This window comes from Culex pipiens, chromosome 3 (genome assembly GCF_016801865.2).
Source record: "Culex pipiens pallens isolate TS chromosome 3, TS_CPP_V2, whole genome shotgun sequence".
NCBI classification, from domain to species: domain Eukaryota; kingdom Metazoa; phylum Arthropoda; class Insecta; order Diptera; family Culicidae; genus Culex; species Culex pipiens.
The window spans coordinates 81,353,056-81,379,374 of record NC_068939.1 but is presented as its reverse complement, the minus strand read 5'-3'; the positions used below and the strand labels follow the sequence as shown (position 1 = coordinate 81,379,374).

General features: G+C 36.3%; 1 protein-coding gene across 13 annotated transcripts in view; it reads right to left on the bottom strand.

Moving 5' to 3' along the window:
• The window catches only part of LOC120414208 (collagen alpha-1(XVIII) chain), a 622,129-nt gene that overhangs the window by 496,819 nt on the left and 98,991 nt on the right, over positions 1–26,319 (bottom strand). For 12 of the 13 annotated variants that reach the window (XM_052710469.1, XM_052710470.1, XM_052710472.1 and 9 more), the window contains exon 3: positions 16,516–16,536. The exons of the other annotated variant lie outside the window; for it this stretch is intronic. In XM_052710469.1, coding sequence (XP_052566429.1) covers positions 16,516–16,536 — 21 coding nt within the window. The remainder of the gene's footprint in view (positions 1–16,515; positions 16,537–26,319) is intronic. 13 annotated transcript variants of the gene reach the window in all.

Sequence of the window (26,319 nt, the reverse complement as noted above, 5' to 3'; positions counted from 1 at the left end):
GCATCGTTCCCCCTTTTTGATCGAATCTTCCCCTCTTGAACAAACGCGCTTTGAGTACCAAATTTGCAATCATTCACACTTCCACTTCCAACCGATCGAGTGACCAAAATCGAAAACAACATCAAAAAAACGAAAGAATGAACAACAACGGAAAAAATAACGCCCGAAACGACCCGTGCAAAATTGATTGAGTCATTTGGAACAAACAGGCGCAACGCCACCGGGGCAAAGTTCTTCCCCCTCCGGGATTCCATACGTCGTTCCGAGGGACCATAACCTCAGAATCTCCCTCTCCTGGTTGAATGGTGGCCCCAAATTGGCACTTGGTCGCTCCCCAAATTGGGTCCCGCCACGTGCGCGCGAACTTCGGCGAAGGGTTGACGACAATATTATATCGGGAGCATAGTGGGAAAAACAAAAAGACAAAAAGACAAAAAGACAAAAAGACAAAAAGACAAAAAGACAAAAAGACAAAAAGACAAAAAGACAAAAAGACAAAAAGACAAAAAGACAAAAAGATAAAAAGACAAAAAGACAAAAAGACAAAAAGACAAAAAGACAAAAAGACAAAAAGACAAAAAGACAAAAAGACAAAAAGACAAAAAGACAAAAAGACAAAAAGACAAAAAGACAAAAAGACAAAAAGACAAAAAGACAAAAAGACAAAAAGACAAAAAGACAAAAAGACAAAAAGACAAAAAGACAAAAAGACAAAAAGACAAAAAGACAAAAAGACAAAAAGACAAAAAGACAAAAAGACAAAAAGACAAAAAGACAAAAAGACAAAAAGACAAAAAGACAAAAAGACAAAAAGACAAAAAGACAAAAAGACAAAAAGACAAAAAGACAAAAAGACAAAAAGACAAAAAGACAAAAAGACAAAAAGACAAAAAGACAAAAAGACAAAAAGACAAAAAGACAAAAAGACAAAAAGACAAAAAGACAAAAAGACAAAAAGACAAAAAGACAAAAAGACAAAAAGACAAAAAGACAAAAAGACAAAAAGACAAAAAGACAAAAAGACAAAAAGACAAAAAGACAAAAAGACAAAAAGACAAAAAGACAAAAAGACAAAAAGACAAAAAGACAAAAAGACAAAAAGACAAAAAGACAAAAAGACAAAAAGACAAAAAGACAAAAAGACAAAAAGACAAAAAGACAAAAAGACAAAAAGACAAAAAGACAAAAAGACAAAAAGACAAAAAGACAAAAAGACAAAAAGACAAAAAGACAAAAAGACAAAAAGACAAAAAGACAAAAAGACAAAAAGACAAAAAGACAAAAAGACAAAAAGACAAAAAGACAAAAAGACAAAAAGACACAAAGACAAAAAGACAAAAAGACAAAAAGACAAAAAGACAAAAAGACAAAAAGACAAAAAGACAAAAAGACAAAAAGACAAAAAGACAAAAAGACAAAAAGACAAAAAGACAAAAAGACAAAAAGACAAAAAGACAAAAAGACAAAAAGACAAAAAGACAAAAAGACAAAAAGACAAAAAGACAAAAAGACAAAAAGACAAAAAGACAAAAAGACAAAAAGACAAAAAGACAAAAAGACAAAAAGACAAAAAGACAAAAAGTCAAAAAGACAAAAAGACAAAAAGACAAAAAGACAAAAACGACAAAAACGACAAAAACGACAAAAACGACAAAAACGACAAAAACGACAAAAACGACCAAAACGACCAAAACGACAAAAACGACAAAAACGACAAAAACGACAAAAACGACAAAAACGACAAAAACGACAAAAACGACAAAAACGACAAAAACGACAAAAACGACAAAAACGACAAAAACGACAAAAACGACAAAAACGACAAAAACGACGAAAACGACGAAAACGACATAAAGACAAAAAGACAAAAAGACAAATATAGCAAATATAGCAAATATAGCAAATATAGCAAATATAGCAAATATAGCAAATATAGCAAATATAGCAAATATAGCAAGTACTACAAATATGTCTTTTTTGCTAACATTTCAATTTATATCAATGTTCTTTTATTTTCCGTTTGAAATCTGTCCACAAGTTATAGCCCACTATTCGGAAACTCAATAAACGAAGTTTCACACGCATCGAGCACTGGAAGCCGTTTTTCCCGAATGCATCCATATTGGGAACTAAACTTGAACCGTTCCCAAGCCGGCCAGCGCCAGAAACCCTTTGCCATACACACATGGGACACGTTTTAATGTATGTTTTGCTAAGTTAGAACTTTTTTAAAGATTGAGTTTAATTTATTTTGTATTTACTTAAAATTGGATACTGTTCGGTGTGGTTTCAAACATTATGCCATTTTTTTTCAAATTTAGACCCAATAATTGTAAATTTGCCCTAAAGTTTTGAAAATAAAAATATCGAGCATCATCGAGGGTGGAGTTTAAGCTGCCCTTTGGCACCCATCGCCTGGCAACACTGTCGTGTGTGATGGGTAGATGCTACTGTTGTTGGGGCGTCGAATATGTCGGTGTGTGTAGGATGTTGATACCGATGGGCCGATGGTTGATAACATGTTTGAAAATTGTACCCGGGTGCGCGCGAATCCATGGAAATAACTCCAAATCCGTCGTTTATTATTCCATCCACGTACGTCGAAGCTGGGCTAAGTCGGTTGTATTTTTTATTCCTTTTCAGTTTTTTTGTGCTGCCTTCATGCTAAAAAAGGGGCAAATTTTATGCTTCCTCATTGGTTTGGAGCGTGGTGATCCATGCAACAGATTGAGAGCAAGGATCAGCGGGTTGGCAACACTGTGTGACGACTTTTTATCGTGCAATTTTAGAGCGGAAAAAGATAATCTCTTGCCTACGGTTATTCTGAAACTAATGGAGCACATCTCTTGAAAGATAATCCGGATTTCAGTAGAAATTTCTAGAAAATATTTTGAAATTAAATGCCAGCGAAGGTTGTGGAATTTGCTGCAATTGACACAAGGGAAATTAGTTTAGTAATCGGAAGGTCTAATGGAGCATAAAACGGTTGACCCTCTCATAAGTTTCGGTCGAAAGCGTTCAATATTTAATTGCCCATTTAGTCATGCTTCAATGTGCTCGTAATTTCTAAAAACCATTTCCCCAATGAATCACATAAAAAACACACACCCACATACAAACATGTCCACTATCTCTGCCCAACCCAACAACTCTTTTTATTTCCCTCAAATTTAAGTGCCCCGTGTCGATAGTGGCAGCCACTAATTGCATTAAATTGAATGATGAATATAAACTTTATAATCGATGTGGCGTTTGACAGGCGCAATTTAAACGTGAAAGCGATCTGATTTGAAAAAGGGGGAGCTGAGGGGAAAGCCCTTTTGGCACTCTTCACAACAAACCAACGGACGTTTGGTTGACCACAGCGGCAGCCGCAAGCACACACACACACCCGCAGACTGACAATGGTTCCACGATTCTAATGTATTGTTATCTGACGATGGGTTTAGGAACACGGCTGGGTTAAACAAAATACCAAAAGATTGTGTTTAATTTGAACTGTGTCAAACTCTTGTACTTTAAACCTTTAAAAAATAATTTAATCTGATCGTCTTACAAAAGCTGAAGTAAAAGTTATTATTATTAATATTATTATTTTTTTTTTTCAAAAAAAGTTGAGGTCCTGGTTTGGGAGGAGCAAGCCTAGTAAGAAGATATGCATTAGAGTGTAACAAAAATGACTTTTTGTCGGGCATTCAGGGGTTTGTTCCGGTGGGCATACTGAGCCCAAATCCCACTTACGAGCTTGATTGGACTTAACAGGAGCTGGCGATTTGCATCTGAATTTTAAATGGGATTTAACCCGTAAAAACAGTAGGTTTCCCATACTGATGGGTTGCATATTTCAGAGTGTAATATTACATAAAATTTCATAAAATAATGCAAAACTTATTTTACACCCAGGCCTTTTACACGCAGCTGGATTACTATCTTATTTGCTGTGTAGGGACCAAAACATGACAGAGGAAAAAAACTCGTCCGGTCGCACGCACAGTTTACTTCGATCTCGGATGGACTAGAACATCCCAGGTGTTCCAAAACCATGTTAAAATGTTTAAATAACATAACTGAACAAAATACTGTTGATACATTAAGAAAGCCTAAGATACATTAAGAGGGCCTCGTGGCGCAGTCGTTAGCGACTTCGGCTGCCGATCCCTAAGTTGCCTTGGGGCGCGGGTTCGATTCCCGCCTTATCCTCCTGGCCTTCTATCGGATGGGGAAGTAAAACGTCGGTCCATTTGCGTAAAAAAGGTTTTGGGTGACTCACCACACATAACCTTCGGACGCCTAGAAATGAGCAAAAACTTGCAACAGAGACCACAAAAGACCCGGGGGTCGTCTAAGTGGTTTGCGTTGCTTTTTTTTACATTGAGAAAATTCTCCGACAAATTACGAAATCTGAACGATTCTTAATTTAAATCATATTCTCAATTTAAGTTTAAAAAAAGGTAACTTATAAAAAGAATATGGTGTGTTGTCGAAAAAAAAAATGCTTTTTGTGGCATTTTACATCGGAATTTCACAATAATCAAATAAGCTACATACACAGCAAAAATTCCAATGGTAGAATCGCATACAAAATCATGCACATCACTTACGTCAAAAAAGACACTTAATATTACGCGTTGCATGTACAATTTTTGTAAACACAAAAAAAAAGTTGCAACCGACGGGACTCAAACCCAGCACCAGTAAGGACTGGCGCCTTAGTCCGCTCGGCCATCAGACCGATGAAAAATGGAAAGAATAAACGTATAAGTCAGCTTGACATTTCGGTCAAGTAAGTTTCGCATACTGATGGGCTACATATTTTGCGGTGTAATATTACACAGAATTTCATAAAATAATGCAAAATTTATTTTACACCCAGGCCTTTTACACGCAGCTGGGTTACTACTTTATTTGCTGTGTATGCTAATCATCGCAAAAAATACATTTCACATTATTTTCAATTGATGAAACATCTATTTCCATTAGAAAATTTTAGGTTACAGAAAAATTCAAGTAAAAATACCTTTTAAGAAGTTCTAACAGTAAAACTTTTGATTGGAATAATATCTGGCACAAGAACTTATTTAAACAAAATCTCATCAAACATAGGATACATTGACTGCAATCTTTTCGTTTGTGTATTCAACAACTTTTTAAGTTGAAACTTTTAGGCACCTTGTAGTTTTTTTTTAAATACTCTTATTTATGTGATTTTTTGAAATATATTTGAACAAAACTCAAGTTTATGAAAATTTAAATTATAAGTATCAAACAACGCAATTTTTTTTTTGATTTTCTCTGAGTTTTTGTGAAAAATAAAGAATACCAAATTTTTTTATTTTGCATTTTAAATACTCAAATACGAGCATCAAATACGAGCATCAAATTTTACAAGCTAATTTTTTTCTCATTTATTTCATAAATTCAAATAGGCATAGGCAGCAAAAAACGAATTTTTCAAACTGGTAAAATTAAAAATATTTAAAATACGGTTTTTTATGGATGCTATAGAACTTTATAGAAAAAATCCTAATCTGTTGAATTTTTTTATACAAATTTTGCGAAGTTAAATATCAAGATTGCAAATCATTGAAATATGAGTTTTTTTTTTCTAAAAAGTACGTATATTTGTGATATTTCCAGTAACATTATGCAATGAAAATTTTTGCAAAATTTTGTGTCGTCAAATATGCTTTTCATTGCAAATAATGTTTTTATTTTGTATTTAAAAAAATACGGTATTTTTTTAATATTTAATATTTTACGCTGACAATTCTAATGTAATGAAAATCTATGCAAAATTTTACGTTGTTTGGTACCCATTCGCAAATAATAAAATTTAAAGTAATTAAAAAAATGTATTTTGTAAAAGTTTGTGCCTAAGGCCATTGCAAATTGGAGTTTTTATCCCCATTTTTTATCCAAAAAAAAGGTGGTTTAAAAATGTTTTGCCTAAAATTTAAATACTCATTGAAAAAGGTAAACCATTGATTGTTCAGTAAGTAGTGTATATTGAATAAGGTTTATTTTGTATTTTGGATAGTAAAAGCAGGGTTCTCATAAATTTGAACATACAAAAAAAATGCAACAGTTTAGAAAAAAAAAATCATGAATTTGTTGATATTTGGTTAATTTTAAACAAAATTAGGACTGTTGCAGCATTTTGTTAAACTTATTGTTTTAAAAAAGGCTTTTATTTTGAAAATTAATTTATTCTCATTTTTTTCTTTTTTACGTTCGTTTACAATTGCAAACTAAAAATTTTATTGAATTTGTAATTTGCGACAGGAGAAATGTTAAAATTAACACAACAAACATTTTAAGTAAAACAGGCTAACCCCGACAAACTTCGTCTTGTCATTTTTTCACTGCTTGACGTTTTTAGCCTCCTGTGATCAAAATTTGATTTTTCGCAACTTTTCCCATACAATCTGCAGATCTTCCGGAATCGGTTCCGGAGTGGCCAAAGTTGTCACTCTTTAGCGTAAGAACCTTCCTTGGGCTTATACGAACCCAACGCAGCAAAGAGCGCTCCGATCTGACTTTCCGTCAACTGAGGCGCGTTCGAACAAAACCGTCGAAATTTTTGGCAAAGTTGGCATGTTAAATTTGTAAATTTTAGGTCATTTGAACCAAAAGTCATTCGACCACAATTAAGCAGGTTCAGATTCGATTTCTTTGCCACGGCGGAATATTGTGCGCAAATGCTTATGATAAAAACTTTTCGACTAATGGATTTTTTTTTCACATTATCAGACAATTTTTTCTATAGCAAACTATCAATATCGTTAATTTTTATCCTGTAGACGTACTAGGAAGTATTTTCTTTCCTGAATTTCATCATGTTGGTGGATGAGAAATAGAATGGATTCCCTTGATGTACCATTTGGCATATGAGCAATTCTCTACGAAATCGGCCGATTTCAACAATTTTTATTTTTTGTATTTTTTTACTCAACTCAACTCAACCCAACTCAACTCAAACTTTGTGGGGGCCTTCCCTATGACCAAAGAAGCTATTTTGTGTCATTGGTTCACCCATACAAGTCTCCATACAATTTTGGCAGCTACCCATACAAAAATGGTACGTAAATATTTAAACAGCTTGTAACTTTTGAATGATTTTTCTGATCAATTTGGTGTCTTTGGCATAGTTGTAGGTATTGTTGAGGACTATTGAGAAAAAAAATGTACCTAATTTTTTCTCAATAGTCCTCAACAATACCTACAACTTTGCCGAAGACACCAAATTGATCACAAAATTCACTCAAAAGTTACAGCTGTTTAAATATTTACGTACCATTTTTGTATGGGCAGCTGCTAGAATTGTATGGAGACTTGTATGGGTGAACCAATGACACAAAATTGCTTCTTTGGGCATAGGGAAGGCCTCCACAAAGTTTGAGCCAAATAAAAAAATGCAAATAAAATCCATTTCCGGTTTTGGTAGAGAGTTGCTCATTTGAAACATTTTTTATTACATTTTTTTTAATCTAATCTACGACTCCAACACCTCAAACTTATTTGTAATTTCCAGTGAGCCTCTTTGGTCCAGACATCGTCAGAACGGCATTTGAAGTTTTCATACGACTTTTTCATTTGTTAGGCTAGATTTTTGAAACTCACTTTGAAGCTCACTTTGGACTCAGCTTCATTCTTCTCGAGTTCAGTCGAAAACGTCTTACAGAGGCTATTTTGAACGTCAAAGTGGTGATTTGCCAACATTATGTGCTCAATAGAATTACATGCTGTTTCCCTAGTTGAAAAACCAAACAACATAAAAAAGAAAGAAATATTAAATTCTCATTGAAAGCATCCTCAAGCACGCCGTGAATTTGAGGGAAAACAAACGGCCAGCCTGTGTGTGGTTCGTAAATTAAACCATATCGAAAATAATTACACCGACTATCGGGGCTGCAATTATTTTCAGACACTGGCCAGAACTATGCGCGAGAACGTTCATTCAACACGCCCCACTCAATTGAATTGAGCTATTCAAAATTTAGATTTTGGCATGTCCGCTAATTGCAGGCCATTTTGATAATGAATTAAATTATAAATTGCTCCAGTATATTTAATGGGCATCCAATCGAATTATTAATTTTTTGACTAATTAATTACTCTACACACAAAATCAATCGAAAACAATTCATTGGAGAGCTCTGCGCAACAATTTGCTCCAAATTTCCCACCAAAGTGAAAAACGACACAGCTCATAAACGAGCTGCCGGGGAGACGTTAATTGACAAGGCTTAAGCCCTGATTAAAACTGTCAATAAGCCATTTGCCTGGTGGTGGTGGTGCTTTTGCATCTTCGCGCGCCCCCAAACAGCTGATGAGCGCAAGCCAGCAAGGAAAAGCTGGGTAATTGATGTGGAAAAATGAGTCGTGGAGGGGGGAGTGTCGTCGGGCTGTGTCATGAATGAATAAATTGAAATTATGACAGCGTGTAAGTGTATGCTAATAAATTTTAATTAATTTACAGTGTGGAGCTCGGTGGGGTCGTCTGGAGGGTGTGAAAGGACAAAAGGAGGGGAGCGGCACTTGCTGTCAACGTTTGCCGATTTCATTAACTTCGATGGCGTGGTGAGGCCTTCAGTGTGGGAAAATATTATGTATGCCAACTGGCGCTTGCTTTCATGATGTTTGCTTTTTCAGATTTCATGAGTGAGAGAGTGCAATTTAATGGGATATTTTATTGGATGAAGTGTCGGTTCCTGTGTACCTTACTGTTGAAAATATTTTAAGGCTCCTGGAACGATCACTTCAGATATTTGCAAGTCAATCTACTGTGGAAGCAGTGCATTTCAGTAAATAAGTTTATTTAATCGAACGGTGCACCAACTCTGTCATATAGATGAAAATCGATTAAGGTGAAAAGGAATGGCAGTCCCATATTGACACCGCGCTCGAGTTTTTAAAAGCACCCTCAAGAAAAACGCCGTAACTTAGACAAGTCCGGTATGTTGCAAACGATAAATATAAAGATGAGTAATTCTCGCTGAAAGTGGACCACTATTTACACAAGGTGCTCAAAAATCAAAAGCAATGTACTTTTCCAATAGCCCCCACCAAGTTATGAAAGAAACCATGTTTGGTTGGTTGAATTTGTCCTCACCTCGGCGCCACGAAGCTAAAACATTTTTTTTAATTGGTAATTTTTTGACTTAGGCGCGTCTACAAAATTGCTAATAACTTTGCAAAACTTCAACGAACCCTTGATGTTTAGGGGTGTTTTGGAAAGGAAATGAGCAGAGCTTTCGAATGCACTTGTCAGAAAAATACCGTTCCATACATTTTTTAGCCATAAAACAACAATGTATTTTTAAAAGTCATTTTTGAAGGCCGGCGCCCCGCTTTATCGAAAAACTGACAAATCCATTCGAAAGCTGAGACGATTTCACATAAAGGACCAATAAATCTAAGGTGTATGTTCCTCATATCTTTTTAAATCTAATTTTGATTCTGAGAGCGCAGCGCTCTGTTCGTATTTCGGGTGCCCAAAATGTTGCATTAGCTTTTTTTTTTAAGGTTTTGTCAAACAATATAGGTGCTCACTTTTTAAATGATAGTTTATTATCCAAGGATCAAGATGCATTATCGATAATTGACCAATATTTAAGTTTTTGGGTTCTGCCAGGCAATTTAATGTCGAAAAGTTGTTTTTGTTTACTTTTTTTTGTTGTTAAATGCTTATTTACAATTGGGTGGACATTTTTACAGTAAAACTAATGAATGTAGCATGTAGGAAATTTCACCACGAACATTTTTCTCGAGGAGAAAACGTAATTTCGATACTCCAACGCAAAGATATTTGAGTTTTAGTGAGAAAAAAGTGCCAATTTTACAAATTTCCCAGAATTAACAAGCACGGCCTATTATTTTCATGCGTTATTTAGGTCGCTGAATTCGGATCTGCAATCAAATTTCAGATAAACAGTAAAAAAAAAGTAAATCTTTCCCTGTTCCTGAGGGGAACACCCTTGAAGAGTATCGGGGCCGGCATTTACAAAGCGGATTCTGTGGCAGTTATTTGCTCAACTAATGTCAACATGTTAAGGTTAATGTTAACATTCCATAGGTCGCCTTCCTAAGGTGTCGTGATAAGGTCCAGTTTGTGACGATACACTACCTTCCCTTTACTAAGCAATCGATTCCAGAAGGGAAAAGATCACCAGTTGTGTTGGTCCGAGCCGGAATTTGAACCTCGATCTACCGCTTACTAGGCGGGAGCGTTACCACTAGGCTACGTGGCTCGGTCTGAACAGTGAACAGTGATATTTGAGCCACGCCTTAATGTTATTTGCATGTAGTGAAAATGGTTGGGAGCGATTTTTCTATTCCTTGCAAAGTTATGGAAATCGTCATCAATTAATGACTGACGTATACAATCGTTCCACAAAATCATAAAAAAAATCCTAAAAAATCTAAAGTTTTCATTTATTTTTAAGTTTACATTGAAACCAGCCAAATCACAAAACAAAGTTTTCTGACATTCTCAAAACAATCAGAACTTGAAAAAAACATTCTCCATAAAAAAATCCGTGAGTAAAATATCAATTAAAGGTGAGCAAAAGATGAAATATGACCGAATTCACTAGCGATTAAAATTACAGCACATTACCGCAAATAACTTTTGGGTGTGGCTCGAAATTTCACTGTTAAACTGAAATTTGATTGCAGATCCGAACTCAGCTACCTAAATAACTATAAGAAACCATACTTTGTTTCCAAAACATATGATGCATGTAAATAATAGGCCGTGCTTGTTAATTCTGGGAAATTTGTAAAATTGGCACTTTTTTCTCACTAAAACTCAAATATCTTTGCGTTGGAGTATCGAAATTACGTTTTCTCCTCGAGAAAAATGTTCGTGGTGAAATTTCCTACATGCTACATTCATTAGTTTTACTGTAAAAATGTCCACCCAATTGTAAATAAGCATTTAACAACAAAAAAAAGTAAACAAAAACAACTTTTCGACATTAAATTGCCTGGCAGAACCCAAAAACTTAAATATTGGTCAATTATCGATAATGCATCTTGATCCTTGGATAATAAACTATCATTTAAAAAGTGAGCACCTATATTGTTTGACAAAACCTTAAAAAAAAAAAGCTAATGCAACATTTTGGGCACCCGAAATACGAACAGAGCGCTGCGCTCTCAGAATCAAAATTAGATTTAAAAAGATATGAGGAACATACACCTTAGATTTATTGGTCCTTTATGTGAAATCGTCTCAGCTTTCGAATGGATTTGTCAGTTTTTCGATAAAGCGGGGCGCCGGCCTTCAAAAATGACTTTTAAAAATACATTGTTGTTTTATGGCTAAAAAATGTATGGAACGGTATTTTTCTGACAAGTGCATTCGAAAGCTCTGCTCATTTCCTTTCCAAAACACCCCTAAACATCAAGGGTTCGTTGAAGTTTTGCAAAGTTATTAGCAATTTTGTAGACGCGCCTAAGTCAAAAAATTACCAATTAAAAAAAATGTTTTAGCTTCGTGGCGCCGAGGTGAGGACAAATTCAACCAACCAAACATGGTTTCTTTCATAACTTGGTGGGGGCTATTGGAAAAGTACATTGCTTTTGATTTTTGAGCACCTTGTGTAAATAGTGGTCCACTTTCAGCGAGAATTACTCAGATAGTAAGCAATATGATGAGTTGAGAAATTGATTTCAGTTGAACAGAAGTTGCCCAAGAGCGCCTTCCACTTAATCTTAAAATTCCTAGCTTCCTCGTTTAAAAAATACGGAAATAATTAAATTTTAATCGCAAAATTAATCCCACAAGGAGTTTTCATATAAGGAACAAATAATAGTAAATTTGCGACCATCTTAATTATTTATAGAATGTGGGATAGCTTTTAAAGGTGAGCAATTCTCTGAGATTTTGGTCATTCGATTTTTTTTTTGTATTTTTTAATCCGGCTGAAACTTTTTTGGTGCCTTCGGTATGCCCAAAGAAGCCATTTTGCATCATTACTTTGTCCATATAATTTTCCATACAAATTTGGCAGCTGTCCATACAAAAATGATTTATGAAAATTCGAAAATCTATATCTTTGAAGGAATTTTTTGATCGATTTGGCGTCTTCGGCAAAGTTTTAGGTATGGATAAGGGCTACACTATAAAAATATGATAAACGGTAAATTTTTTTGGTGATTTTTAATTTAACTTTTTGTCACTTAAACTTGATTTGCAAAAAAACACTATTTTTTATTTTCTTATTTTTATTTATTGAAAAATTGTGTCGCATCGTGGCCTTGGGAATTTGGCCCTCAGTCGTGTGGTGTTCGTGGGGGAGATCGATTGGAGAATCGACGCGGGAGAGTCCTCGAGAAAATGTTAGAAGATTCTAGAATTTATTGATAGAAGGCGTCGCGTCGTCGTGTTTTTATTGTCTTTCTGTTGTTGAGCCAGTTGTTCGCGGTCCGGACTGGGTAAATTCGTGGTTAAGTTTGTTGCAAAGAAGTCATGCGCGAAGAATTTCATTAAATCGATTAAAACAGTTCGGTGTATCAGCACTATTTGAGGTTTACATGATAACAAATAATACGGTGCTAAAAAATTCATTTTGTTTTGAAAGCCCTTCTCATAGCGTCGAAGCTCGGAAGGCAACGATTATGTTTCACTTTCTGGTCATATCATCTACCAATAATGAATCCGGATCTATTTTAAATTTTACGTTACCGAATAATGCGTTAATTCAAATTTCATTTCGTTTTGAAAGCCCATCCCAAAGCATCGTTGCTCGGATGGCACGCCGGCGGTAAGAATTTAAAAAAATAAGCGAATGAAAGTTCCTTCTCATAGCGTCGTAGCTCAGAAGGTAACGATTATGGTTCACATTCTGGTCATATCATCTACCAAGATGAATCCTGACCTTCCCTTTCCTTCCCCTACTAACACAATTCCCCCACTTCCCGTGATGCTTGAAGGAGATGCTGTGGATTCAACGGTCTCATGCGGTGTCAACAGGTATAGAGCGACAAACTCTGTGTCTGATGAGTCTGCAACTTCAACTATCGGACTAACATTCCTACCTTTGTTGAACTGCATCTCCTCGGGGGGGCGCCGGTTTTGACTTAAAGCAGAGATCTTCAGGGGTTATACAGTGCGGATGACTAGCTCCCACTACTCATCTGTTGGTTCATTGTGTAACTTCAGCTGATCCGTCAATAACGAAGTAGCAGCTCATTAGCAGTCAACCATGCTCATGCTCATGCTCATTTGCAAAAAAACACTATTTTTTTCTGATATGTTTTAGGGGACAAAAAATCTTTTACCGAGTTCTGACTTTTTGAATCAACACTGGTTTAAAAAAAACGAAATATTGGTGCAACATTTTTTCAACTTCATTTTTCGATGTAAAATCGAATTTGCAATCAAAAACTACTTTAATGAAATTTGGATAAAGTGCACCGTTTTCAAGTTAAAGCCATTTTTAGGTTACCTCTTTGTTAAATAGTCGCAGTTATTTTTTTTTAAATTAGGCAAATAATGCGCACTCTTGAAAAAAATATTTTAGAAAAGTTGAGAAAATTCTCTATATTTTGCTTTTTTGAACATTGTTGATACAGTCAAGACTCGATTTTTCGAAGTTTAGATTATCAAAGTTTGGATAATCGAATCTAATCTAATCTAATCTAATCTAACCCTAGCGCAGCCAGTCTTTCGAGGGCATCCTGGAAAATGCCTTAGGTTGATTAACGCCTAGCATCCTCTTGTCATTATTAACAATTGCAGTGCCCCAATGCAATAAATTGCTTTGAAACATCACAAACGTTAAAGCGGCCAGGCCAACTGCGTAAAGTTTACCGCAAAGATGATTCGTTGAAGTGGATTGAGTTTGAGCACGAATGTTCAGACAACAATACATTTCTGAATCTACAGGGGAGGAAGAAACGTGGGGATCCCCCGCTCACGTTCCTGTTTGTTTAGGCAATAAATCGTTGGGAGCACCATGCTAAGAAGTTTTGGTGCTCCGGGACCCTCGGGGATGGGACATTGTATTTCCACAAATGCCCTGGACACTATTTTCCGTGGTTATAGCGCCACAACTCGCTCACTGTTGAAGAAATATTATAATTAGATCAATAAGAAAAAACATTTTTAAGGTAAGGGGTTAGCTAAGGTTTAGGGTGAAGGGTTAACTTAAACATAATTCAACTTTTTACAGGGGAATCAAAGGAAAAAAACGACGTCGATTGGGGTTGTTGCCTAACGGGGTCAAAACAAAAAATTTAAGAACTCACCTTGTCAAAGCACTAGTGCTGGGCGCACTCACACATGCCCTGAAATAGAAACGAAAACGAAACTATTGGCACTACGCCCCCCGGGGCATGGCCTTCCTCTAACGTGGGATTTCTGCTCCAGCGCCTCTGACGAGACAGGAGAAACCGGGACCGACGTTTTACTTCACCATCCGATAGAAGCTCAGTGGATAAGGCGGGAATCGAACCCGCGTCTCATAGCATCATCGGGATCGGCAGCCGAAGCCGCTACCCCTGCGCCACGAGACCCACGAAACGAGCCTACCTCAAATTTGGTGTTCCCTTGGCTAACCTCTCCGACTGGTGCCCGTATGCAGCACATACTCCGTGTGCTCCTCTCATGCTTCGGACTCTCGCAAACACAACGAACACGATGGTTGCTAATCAGCTAAGCCGCTAAGGTGTTGTCTGTGTATGAGCAGTGTGACGTACACATGTTAACTTGTCGTTAACTATCAACCGAGCCTTTTGAGTACGACATCCTTGACGACATCCCCAAAACGACATGCAAGAGGAGCCTTTTCTAGAACTGCAACTTCTTTCTTTTTCTAATTATTTTTCTAAGAATACACACACTTTCAACCAAATCACATAAACGATGTGCCTATTTTTCACTTTATAATGTATAAAATACGTGTGAGAATGGAGCATGTCGCACATTCATCAATATTCACATTTTCCACAATTTCCCACTTCTTAGACAATTTTGCAGATTATTTCACATTTCAACAGACTTTTAACTATAAGATCTGTCACCACTGCACAAAAGCTCACACAGCAAGAGAGAGCAAAAGCTTCCAATGACTTTCTGTCAAATTGACGGCTTGTAGGAACGGCGAAAATGAAACTCAGCGAAAAAGCGCACAAGAATCAAAACAAACCCCGCATGTTACAACAAAAAATGCCCGAAATGACCACAAGATTGATTCAAAATTATCGAAAAACACACAACTTTTGTACCGCGCGTTACGAACTATCTGGTCAACACATTTTAAACACTTCTTATTGCCAAAACACACGATAATTTGCGAATAATTCGCGGAGCAACGTGACGTCCGACCAGCTATAACCAGTGCTGCCAACTCCCCTCAAAGTTTGGATAATCGAATCATGAATAAAAAAGAATCGTGTTGTTTTATTTTCTTGTTTTAAACATCAAATTTGAGTTCTGCGACCCCATTTTAGTCAAAAAAACAAACAAAAGGACAAATGTCAGTGAAGTCGAATACTTTTCAGGACCCGTAGTCGGAGTTGGAGCCAGGAAATTTTGAGAAACCGGTCGGAGTTGGGGTTGCTTAATCTTCAGAAGCCGGTGTCGGAGTTGGCTTAATGTCAACAACATTGTTTTGAAGTTTGGGGGAGAGGGGGTAATATGCACCCCCTAACGGAAAACTGTGATTTCTCAACAATTAAAGCATCACTGTGGAAGAATTTTGTTCGATCTTCTAAAACAACTATTATTCTTCGTCATCCATGTGAAAAAAGTCTTAAAAAACCTCAAAATTGTTCGCAAATATCAAATTTCTAAAAACATTTTTGATTAATTTCAAACAACCATGTGGGGCAATATGCACTGCAACATTTGGGCAAAATGCACAACATGGGACAAAATGCACCGGGTAAAAGCAGTTTTCACTAGTCACCACTAGATGACACCGCTGTTTTAACAAAGGAGCTTCACAGCGGTGCATTTTGCCCCGACCACGCTTTTTGCAGAAAATTTAATTAAAAATGCATTTTTTGATGTTTTTGGACTCATCTATCTATAGAATAGTGAAGATTATGGCAAAAACTATATACCTCAGCACTAACAATAACAATAAATTCTTTTTATATTGTCAAAAAATCATAATGAAAGTTCAATGAAAATTAGATGAAAACACAATATTTTACAGTTTTGCAAATAACTTTAGCTGTTTTTATACTACGATGCTAAAATTTTTCCAGCATGGTTTAGCAATGTTAAGCTTCCAATTTCTATGAGTTTTTTTCCCGGAAAATTCTTCCAAATACCGAGAAAAGCAGGGGGTGCATTTTACCCCGGGGGTGCATATTACCCCCTCTCCCCCTACTATTTTTTCAGAAGTCGGACTTGAAGTCAAAGTCGAATCATCATGAGTTCCATAGAATGTACTGAAATAAAAACAGGATGCCACTGTCATTTATACACAATATTTACGGTTTTCAGACGACAAATGGGTGTAATTTGGACCTTAATTATAAAAGTGTCACATCACTTACCTTTCTCCCAAAGTTGTTTTCCTGCAACGGAACAAGAAGAAATAAAGAAGTGTTAATCAGATTTCGTAAAGAAAAACATTAAAATATCATCGATGAAAAACAACCCATCAAATCTGTCCCCTAAGATGAATGATCATATTAACATCCCATACGAAACGAAGGTGAGCAATTCTCTACCAAAACAGGAAATGGATTTTATTTGTATTTTTTTATTTGGCTCAAACTTTGTGGGGCCTTCCCTATGACCAAAGATGCTATTTTGTGTCATTGGTTCACCCATACAAGTCTCCATACAACTTTGGCTGCTGTCCAAACAAAGATGGTACGTAAATATTCAACAGCTGTAACTTTTGAGTGAATTTTCTGATCAAATTGGTGTCTTCGACAAAGTTGTAGGTATTGTTTAGGACTATTGAGAAAAAAATCGGTACACAGAAAAAAATTGTATATTTTTTAATCAACTTTTTTTCACAAAAACTCAATTTACCAAAATACGTATTTTTTTATTTTCAAATTTTTTTATATGTTTAAGGGGACAAAAACCTGCAACTTTTGAGCTATAGAGAAATATGGTCAAAAAATCTGCCGCCGAGTTATAAATTTATGAAAAATAGTGATTTTTGGAAAATAATTGAAATTTCATGCAAAAACAAATTTGACGTAATTTTTTAAATGTAAAATTGAATTTCCAATCGAAAAGTACTCTGCAGATTTTTTTGATAAAGGGCTCTTTTTTCAAGATATAGCCACCGAAAGTTTGATTTTAGCGAAATATTTGCAGTTTTTCGATTTTCAACAATAGTGACCATGAGTGACCATTTCTAAAACTAATGGTCCGATTTTCGATGTTAAAACATGAATCATTCGTGAAATTTTCCGATCTTTTCGAAATAAACATTTTGAAAAAAAATAAATCTAGACTAGCATTTTAAATAGGCGTAAAATTCAATGTTTGGCCCTTTTTAATTGTTAGTCTTGATTTAAAAATTTTCATGATTTTTTTTTCGAAAAGATCAGAAAATTTCACGAATATTTCAGGTTTGAAAATTGAAAATCGGACCATTAGTTGCTGAGATATCGACATTAGAAAATGGGGGGTTGTTTTCGTGAGACTTAGAAAACTTCAATATTCCTGTTTTTGTCACTCATGGTCACTATTTAAAAAACGAAAAACTGCAAATATTTCGCTAAAATCAAACTTTCGGTAGCTATATGTTAAAAACGAAGCCCTTTATCAAAAATTCGATATTTTTTGATTGGAAATTCAATTTTATATTAAACAATTACGTCAAATTTGTTTTTGCATACAATTTCGATTTTTTCAAAAAATCATAGCTTGGCGGCAGATTTTTTGACCTTGTTTCTCTATGGCTCAAAATTTGCGGGTTTTTGTCCCCTAAAACATATCAAAAAATCTCGAAATTAAAAAATACGTATTTTGGGAAATTGAGTTCTTGTGAAAAGATAGCTGATCTGCAATTTTTTTTCCGTGTACCTATTTTTTCTCAATAGTCCTCAACTATACTAACAACTTTGATCAGAAAATTCACTCAAAAGTTACAGCTGTTTGAATATTTACGTACCATTTTTGTATGGACAGCAGCCAACATTGTATGGAGACTTGTATGGGTGAACCAATGACACAAAATAGCATCTTTGGTCATAGAGAAGGGCCCACAAAGTTTGAGCCAAATAAAAAATACAAAAAATAAAAATGGTCGAAATCGACCGATTTCGTAAAGAGTTGCTCAGGTGCAGCTGCATTTACGCAGCTTAACGACACCATAATATCTAGGTAATTTTACGACCCGACAGCTTTATTATCCTAACCTCAATTCCCCCAAGAAGCAACAGATTCTACCGAAATGTCTTCTCACATAACATCCCTGTCTATGATGATGGTGAAATTCTTTTTAATGAGTTTACAATCAAAACTTTACTCCGGCAACCCTGGCCAGACCTAGGACAAGATTGCTCGCGGGGAAGAACCGAACCCGATTCGATTAGGGCTAATGAGTTATGGTGTTCTGAACTCATTTAACGCTGCCTGTATACTGGGGATCGTGACTGCACTCGCGATGTGTGTTAATATGTTGCATGTATTTTTAAGGCATGTGGGTGGGTCGGCGATAGACTATGTTGTTACTGGTGAAGAATGAGGTCAGCGAATAATTAAGAGACTAAATTCATAACGCAGAAGGGTGCTGTGGTGGCAGCGGCGAAAAACAGACCCTAATTGGGTTTGAGCAGGGTGCTTATCGGGTCTAGAAGATCGCTTGATGATGCAATTTGGGGAACGTCACGCTGAGTTAGCTGAGTTTAATTGGTGTGGATATTTGGTGTTATGTGGGGGATTTAAGCAAGGATAAGTAGATTTTTAAAAATTAATAAAACCAAGGTTGAACACCACTGAAAGCGAAACAGAAGATGAGCTCAACATCGTTTCGATTGTCCACCGAGAGGCGATCATCTTGCTCGTAGCTGCTCCACGTACTATCATCACCGTAGACGACCGAACCTTACTGACCAGTAGACTCAAGGAGGTTATCGCTTCCCTTCCGTCTACGGAAACTTTATTTCAATATAAACAAACAGCAGATGCGTCAAGTTTTTTTTTCCCCTAGAGGTAATTAGAGATTGTGTAATTGTTGACATTTGTCCTACACTTGACACTAGGAATTATTTTTTGGGGATATTCCAACACTCCAATCACCCCGAGTTCTGCTCAGATCACGGAAACCGCTCGAACGAGTAAGGTGCCATTTGATTGATAGGTGGCCCAGTTCTAGCAGAAGCAAGTAAAAAAGGGGGCTCCACAGATAGTGCGAGAACGTTTATAAATAATATGCTCGCAAGCCACGCGGCCACTATAAGGAGCAGTAACTAAACTGTCAGCGGCAAGTTGAGCTGTTAAACTCTCGATTAAGAACTCGTTTGGACGTGGACCACACGCGTAAAGTCGCGTCGTCTAGGAGGGAAGTGGAATGAATTATTGCAGCTGCTGCCGGTGAACCGTTGGACAAGGTGGTTGTGCTGGGGCAGGAAATGGAGATACCAATTTGTAAGCAATTTCTTCAAAGTTGCCGCGGCCTGTAATCGCACGGTGAAAAGTCGAGCAGGAGCAGGACTGGAAGTGAACTGCCTTGAATGAATTATGAAACAATCTAATCAGTCACCGAGATGGCGTGCAAAATACTCAAACTGACAGTAAATAAAGAGAGTTATGAATGGAACGCACTTTAGAAACTGATTAAGTTGTTGAATGCTAAACGGAACTGTTTATTTGTTTTGAAAGGTTGATATAACTCCTGCAACCTCACAATATTGATACAAAAACAATGCTCTATAGTATTTAAGACATTTCGAACGATACGATTCTAGTATTTCAAGAACACAATATCTATCTTAACCTGTAAACAAATACTTGCAACAGGCTTATAAATATTATCATAAACCAAAACATTAGAACATTAAGTTTTGCCTTCGTAACTAAGGTGAGATTGTATCATACAATCTTGAACTAAAACATATAAAAGCTCGAAGACACAAAAAAGGGTGCCAGGATTATGGGAACCATCCACACAAAATGAATATTGTATCCTGATTCCTGAGGTATATTATTAAACAAAAAATGAGCAAAATTGGTCAACATCTAACCAATGATGAAGCTCTCCAAATTGCTATTTATGTTGCTATTTTTGTCCAATTTCCCGTCCCGAGAAAAAAAAAATGCCCGGAATTCCCGGGATTTCCCGGAAAAAAATATTTCCCGTTTCCCGGGAAATTTGTTAATTTCCCAGGAATTTCCGAAATTCAAGTGGAAGTATACGTTTTCTTAACTATTTGGCACCAAAGTTTTGAAAATTCGTGAGAGAACTTAATATGATATTATTCAATTCAATTTACTGTTCATATTGACTAATCAGTTCGTCTGAAAATTTCATGTAAAGATTTATTTTAGATAACAAAAACTTCTGAAGCTTTCACAATTGGGAATAGATCTTGCTTATTTGTTAGAAAGCAATAATTACAGTACTTTGGAATGGAAATCAACTATTTTAATTTTGGTAACAGTTTTCAACGAAAATTGCTGTTATAGCATTTATAAGTGAGGCATTAATACCCTTCCAGCCATGATCAGATCGAGTTTTTTTTTCGTTTTTGTTTACCGCGACTAACTTGGATGAAAATTGAATTGGTAGCACTAAATGTTTCAAAGAGGTTTGATGTGGAGCATGGATTTATTTTACTCACTGTCTAAACACTTTGATAAACAAATAACACTTCTCAACAAAAAATACTGATGATCATGATTTGGTTTGGTACGATTTGAAAGACAGCATGTCAAATAATTTATATACCTCCTTGAAGTTGTAGGATTTGTTAACTACACCCAAAGTTAAAGAACGAGGGGATAGTCCTCACGAAAAGAAACGTGAGGAAAGTATTATTTTGCGTGAGTAAAGACCTCTCGCGTGTTCATTCGTTCATTGGAACAGTTTATCCTATTGAGTGGCTTATATGGACAAATGACCGCCACTTAGTTACCGAACCATGGTGGCCCTTACGGCAAAGGCACGGTTCAATATGCCGAAGGTCTTGGGTTCGAGTCTCAGTACCGGTACTTTTTTTTTTTTTTTTGATAGATGGACTTTCTTTGAAGATGAATCCATGAGTAAAGTACTCTCGGTAATTTCGGGATTTATCCTCTCCGTCCGTCACTTTGATGTTAAAAACAATGAACAGTCCATCTGTCGTCAAGAACTGCTGCAGCTCGCTTGCCCGTCCCGTCCCGTCACCGCTCGCTATCCGAAGGTGCTTTCCCGTCGGAGTGGAAGGTCGCTTCAATTACCCCGATCCACAAATCGGGGAGTCGCGCCAAAGTTGAGAACTACCGTTCGATCTCAATTCTGAGCTGTTTGGCAAAAGTATTGTAGAAGTTGCTTGTTGACCACATCTACCCGTCCGTGAAAAACATCATCTCGGAATACCAGCACGGCTTCATGAAACAACGATCTACGACGTCCAACCTGATGGCATACACAAACTGGATAATCCGGAGGATGGAGAAACGTCAACAAGTTGATGCCGTCTACATTGATTTCGCCAAGGCCTTCGATCGAGTCCCCCACAAGCTAACTATCGCCAAACTAGCAGCGCTTGGCCTGCCTGACTGGGTTACTCCGTTACTCGTTGGCTCAACTCGTACCTGGTCAACCGTTCCGCCTATGTGAAGATCGCTGGTACTCTCTCGACCTGCTACGAAATTCCTTCCGGCGTCCCGCAAGGAAGCCACCTTGGGCCGTTGATTTTCTTGCTGTTTATCAATGACCTGTGTTCCCGTCTCCAGTCATGCAAGCTGCTGTACGCCGACGACCTCAAAATCTTCCGGCGAATTGGCAATTCTGACGACGTCCGTGCTCTCCAGGAAGACATCAACGTGCTGCTTCGCTGGTGCGTTCAGAACGGAATGGAAGTGAACGAGAAAAAGTGCAAGCTGATCTCGTTCTACAGGATTCGGAGCCCAAATCTTGCGGAGTACAACATGGGCCGATCCACACTCGAACGCGTTCACTCCATCGTGGACTTGGGCGTCACGATTGACTGCAAGATGGAATTCAACCAGCACGTCTCCATCTCCGTGGCCAAAACGTACGCTATGCTCGGTTTCCTTCGAAGAAATGCTGCTGGTTTCACCGACGTGAGGGTCCTCAAAACGCTGTACTTCTCGCTAGTTCGCAGTGTGTTGGAGTACGCCGTACCAGTGTGGGCGCCGTATTACGCCGTCCATCAGCAGAAGATCGAGAGTATCCAGCGTCGGTTCGTAAGGTTTGCAGCTCGAGTGTTGCCCTGGAACAACCCTGTGACACTGGCACCCTACACGAATCTATGCGCTCTGGTCGGCCTGCCAACACTCCAACACAGAAGAGTTCTCCTTCAACGACTGTTTATGTTTGACGTCTTGCGGAACAACATTGACTGCAGTGACCTACTCGAGAAAAACCACATCCGAGTTCCCTCAAGAGAACTTCGGAACCATCAGCTTCTCGACATACCAAGACACACGACGAACTACGGACACCACAACCCTCTTGACGCCTGCTGTAGAAAGTTCAATCACTCGACTATTTTGGAAAATTTTGGCTTTAATGTGTGTGAATCTGTGTTTAGAAGTAGAATTTTGTTGCTTAGTTAGTAAGAAACCCTGAAGTCTGCAAAGATGATAAATAAATAAAAGAAAAACACGAAAATATGTTTTTTGTTCGTGATTCGCTTATCCGAAGTCCCATACAAACCTTCGGAAATCGAACTTCAGATAATCGAAACTTCGAATAATCGAGGCTTGGGATAATCGAGTCTGGACTGTAATAATTTCGTAATGCATGAAAAAATGTCGATCATTTGATACTCATATTGTCAAAAACGGAAATTTTCAGTATGTTTTTCGAAAATACGTAGTTCAGTGAAAATTTTAAGTACCGTAAAACGGAGTGACTTTGATAGCCGGGGTGACTTTGATAGGTTTGCGATTTTTCCGCAAAATGAAGAGTACAGTTAAAATACGTAAGGAATGGTTTAGAAACATACTGACCGTGGTAGAGAAGTGTTCAAAGTACCTCAAGAAGAACTTTTCATAAAAATTTGACAAGTTTAAAAAGTAAGTTAACTATAGAGCAATTCCAGCTAAAATCAGGAATTTTTCTGGTACTTTTGTACCCGACCCTCTCCGATTTCAATGAAACTTTTTAGACATGTTATCCTAGGCCTATATAAGCCATTTTTGTGTATATGGAGCCAATAGTACTCGAAAATAACACTTGAGAAGGGCGTAAGGTACTTAAATATTTTTGTATTTTGCAATTTAAAAATTACTGTATCTCGAAGCCATTGCGCCGTATCAAAAAGTGGTCAAAGACAAACTTGTAGGAAATTGGACGGGCTTTCTGAAAAAAATACACTGAAACAAAAATACACGCCACTTTCTATGAGATTTTTTGATTTTTAAGTCTAAAAATTAAATTTAAAGGTGTTGTCACGATTTTTTTCCGTTCAAAATTTTTGAGGAAATAGCCTAAGATGTTACCAAAAGACTGACGAAAAATGCAGGATGGCATGTTTCTCCTAAAAAAATACAAAAATCATTTACTAAAACTGTTTTTTTGAAAAGTGGTCTAAACGTCAAAATTTTCAAAAACCGATAGTGGGAATCGATTCCCCAGACAATTTTACATAAAAGTCTCCATATTGACCATTGTCCTATGTCCAATCCTTGTGAAGATACAGCGGTTTTAAAAATAAAAATGATGAAAAAATGGGTTTTTTGTGGTTTTTGGCAATTTCTATATGACAGACTTGGTTTTTCAATCTCGTAAATATTTTTACCGGAAAGCTCGTCCAATTTCCCATAAGTTTGCCTTTGACAGCATTTCAATTGGATGTAAGGGCTTACAGTTATAAGCTTAATTACATTGTTAATAACTGAAAAGGGAACCTTACGCCCTTCTCAAATGTTATTTTCGAGTACTATTGGCTCCATATACACAAAAATGGCTTATATAGGCCTAGGATAACATGTCTAAAAAGTTTCATTGAAATCGGAGAGGGTCGGGTACAAAAGTACCAGAAAAATTCCTGATTTGAGCTGGAATTGCTCTATAATTAAGAAAATGTTGATGAAAGTCATTATTTTAAACTTCTCAAAGTGTCATGATTTTCTCAATGAACATGATTTTTAATCGAAAAACGTAATGCATTTTCGGATTCTTTGGACAATTTTCCACTAGGATAAGGTTAAAAAAGTTTGTAAATAATGTGTTTTTGAAACACAATTAAAAAAAATCTCCAAATTAATAGGCAATTTCAGTTGAACAAATTTCATGTAAAATGTGAAAACTTGTGATTCGTGCTTCGAATTCAGTATATAATGCAATATAAATCGATAATTTTACAAAAAAAAACTAGTTTTAACAAATTTTATGCAAAATTCAGACTTTTTAACAATTTTACCTAAAATTTATATGTATTTTGCTAAAAAGCTTATACACTTAGTTAACTAAATATAAACATTGATTTTTTCTTAAAAACTATATCAGCTACTTTAGTGATGGTACATTTAGCGTACAAATAAAGTTTGAACATCTTAAACATGATTTTAACAAGAAAAACTATGACTATCAAAGTCACCCCGGAATTAATACTAAGAATTTTTAACGTAACTATTTTTCTAAACATTATTGAAAAAACTTTTTTTCCGAAATTGTGCATAGACTTTGTGTGCTCTACCCCAGTACATGTTTTAAAAATAATAATCTTGAGAAAAACCTTACCTGTTGGAAAATATTCTGAAAACAAATTGAAATCCTATCAAAGTCACCCCGGTTTACGGTACTTAAAAAATGTGTCATTACTTTTCAAACGTATGAAAAAATCCCAAACATTTGATACCCATATTGTAAAAAACTGATTTTTTTTTGTATTTTTTTCAAAAATGCATAGTTTTGTGAAAATTTAGACAATTTCACAAAATAATATTCAAACTTTCGAAATATTTGAAAAAATCCCGATCATTTGATATCCATATTGTAGAAAACGGAAGTGTTGAGTATTTTCAAAAATATGTAGTTTTGTGAAAATTTTTAGAATTTCACAAAAAATATTATAACTATCGAAATTTATGACAAAATCTCAGTAATTTGATTCCGATTTTGTAAAAAAACTGAAATTTTCAGTATTATCTCGAGAAAAAATTGCACTTTCAAAATACAGGAAAAACAGGAAAAAAAATTTCGTGTTATTTTAATTGCAATGGATAGCTGACATCATCACGATTCCAAAAAACTATAATTTTGGAAATCCCGATTTCAGAAAAATCCCGATAATCCTGTCCGGGATATCCCTGGATGGATGCACTAGTATCCAGTACTAGATAGATTTTTTTTTTCTTAAACAATTTATAATTATTTCAATTTTCTTGTTTCAACAAAGGTCGTTAACCCATTACAATCCATCGATCTAAGAATTCCCCAAAAAACATTTTTTCAATCAATGTGTACTCTTTAGAAAGCATTGGAAAGATGAACTTTTGAGATTTTCAAAAAATTAGGGTTGAAAGTGTGACTTGTTTATGTCACTTTTCCAATGTTAATGAAAAAATATAAAAGTATGGAGAAACTGCAGAACTGCTTGAAAGACAAAAAAGCAGTTGTGTTAAGTGGAAGTAAAGTTAAGTTAAGATTTTCACAAAATTCCAAACTTAAAAAAATAACTCTCGAGTCCTGGGTTAAATACAGTAAAAAAAAGTTGTATTTTGGAAGGTGTAATTTTGGAATATTATTAATATTCAATGAATATTACCTCTTTTATGTTGTAATTTTACCTCAATTTAGACTGAAAAAGTGACATTACATCAGAAAAGTGGTAAAATTATACGTTTTCAGAAGTAACCACGATTTTTTTACTTGTTTTGTGAGACAACTAAACTAAACTTTTTTCAAATATCGAAATTAATGTTTTGAAGAAGTTATATTGATGATGAAAAGATTTAAAAATCTGAGGTTATTTTGATTGACCAACTCAGTTTGAAAACCCCTGCCCACTGTTGAAATCGTTTCCCCAAAGATGAAGCCCGCCTGTGAATGACGAAATTTATTACCTCAGAGATAGTGGCGGCGTGCTGCTGTTTGCGGTAGAGGCCGGCCGTTATGATTGAAGACACCTTCTCCGAAACCGTTCCCGGGGTTAAACGGGGCTTCTGACAAAGTGCTCGGCGGCTTGACGGCGAGTCACGGGATTTGACGCGAAGAT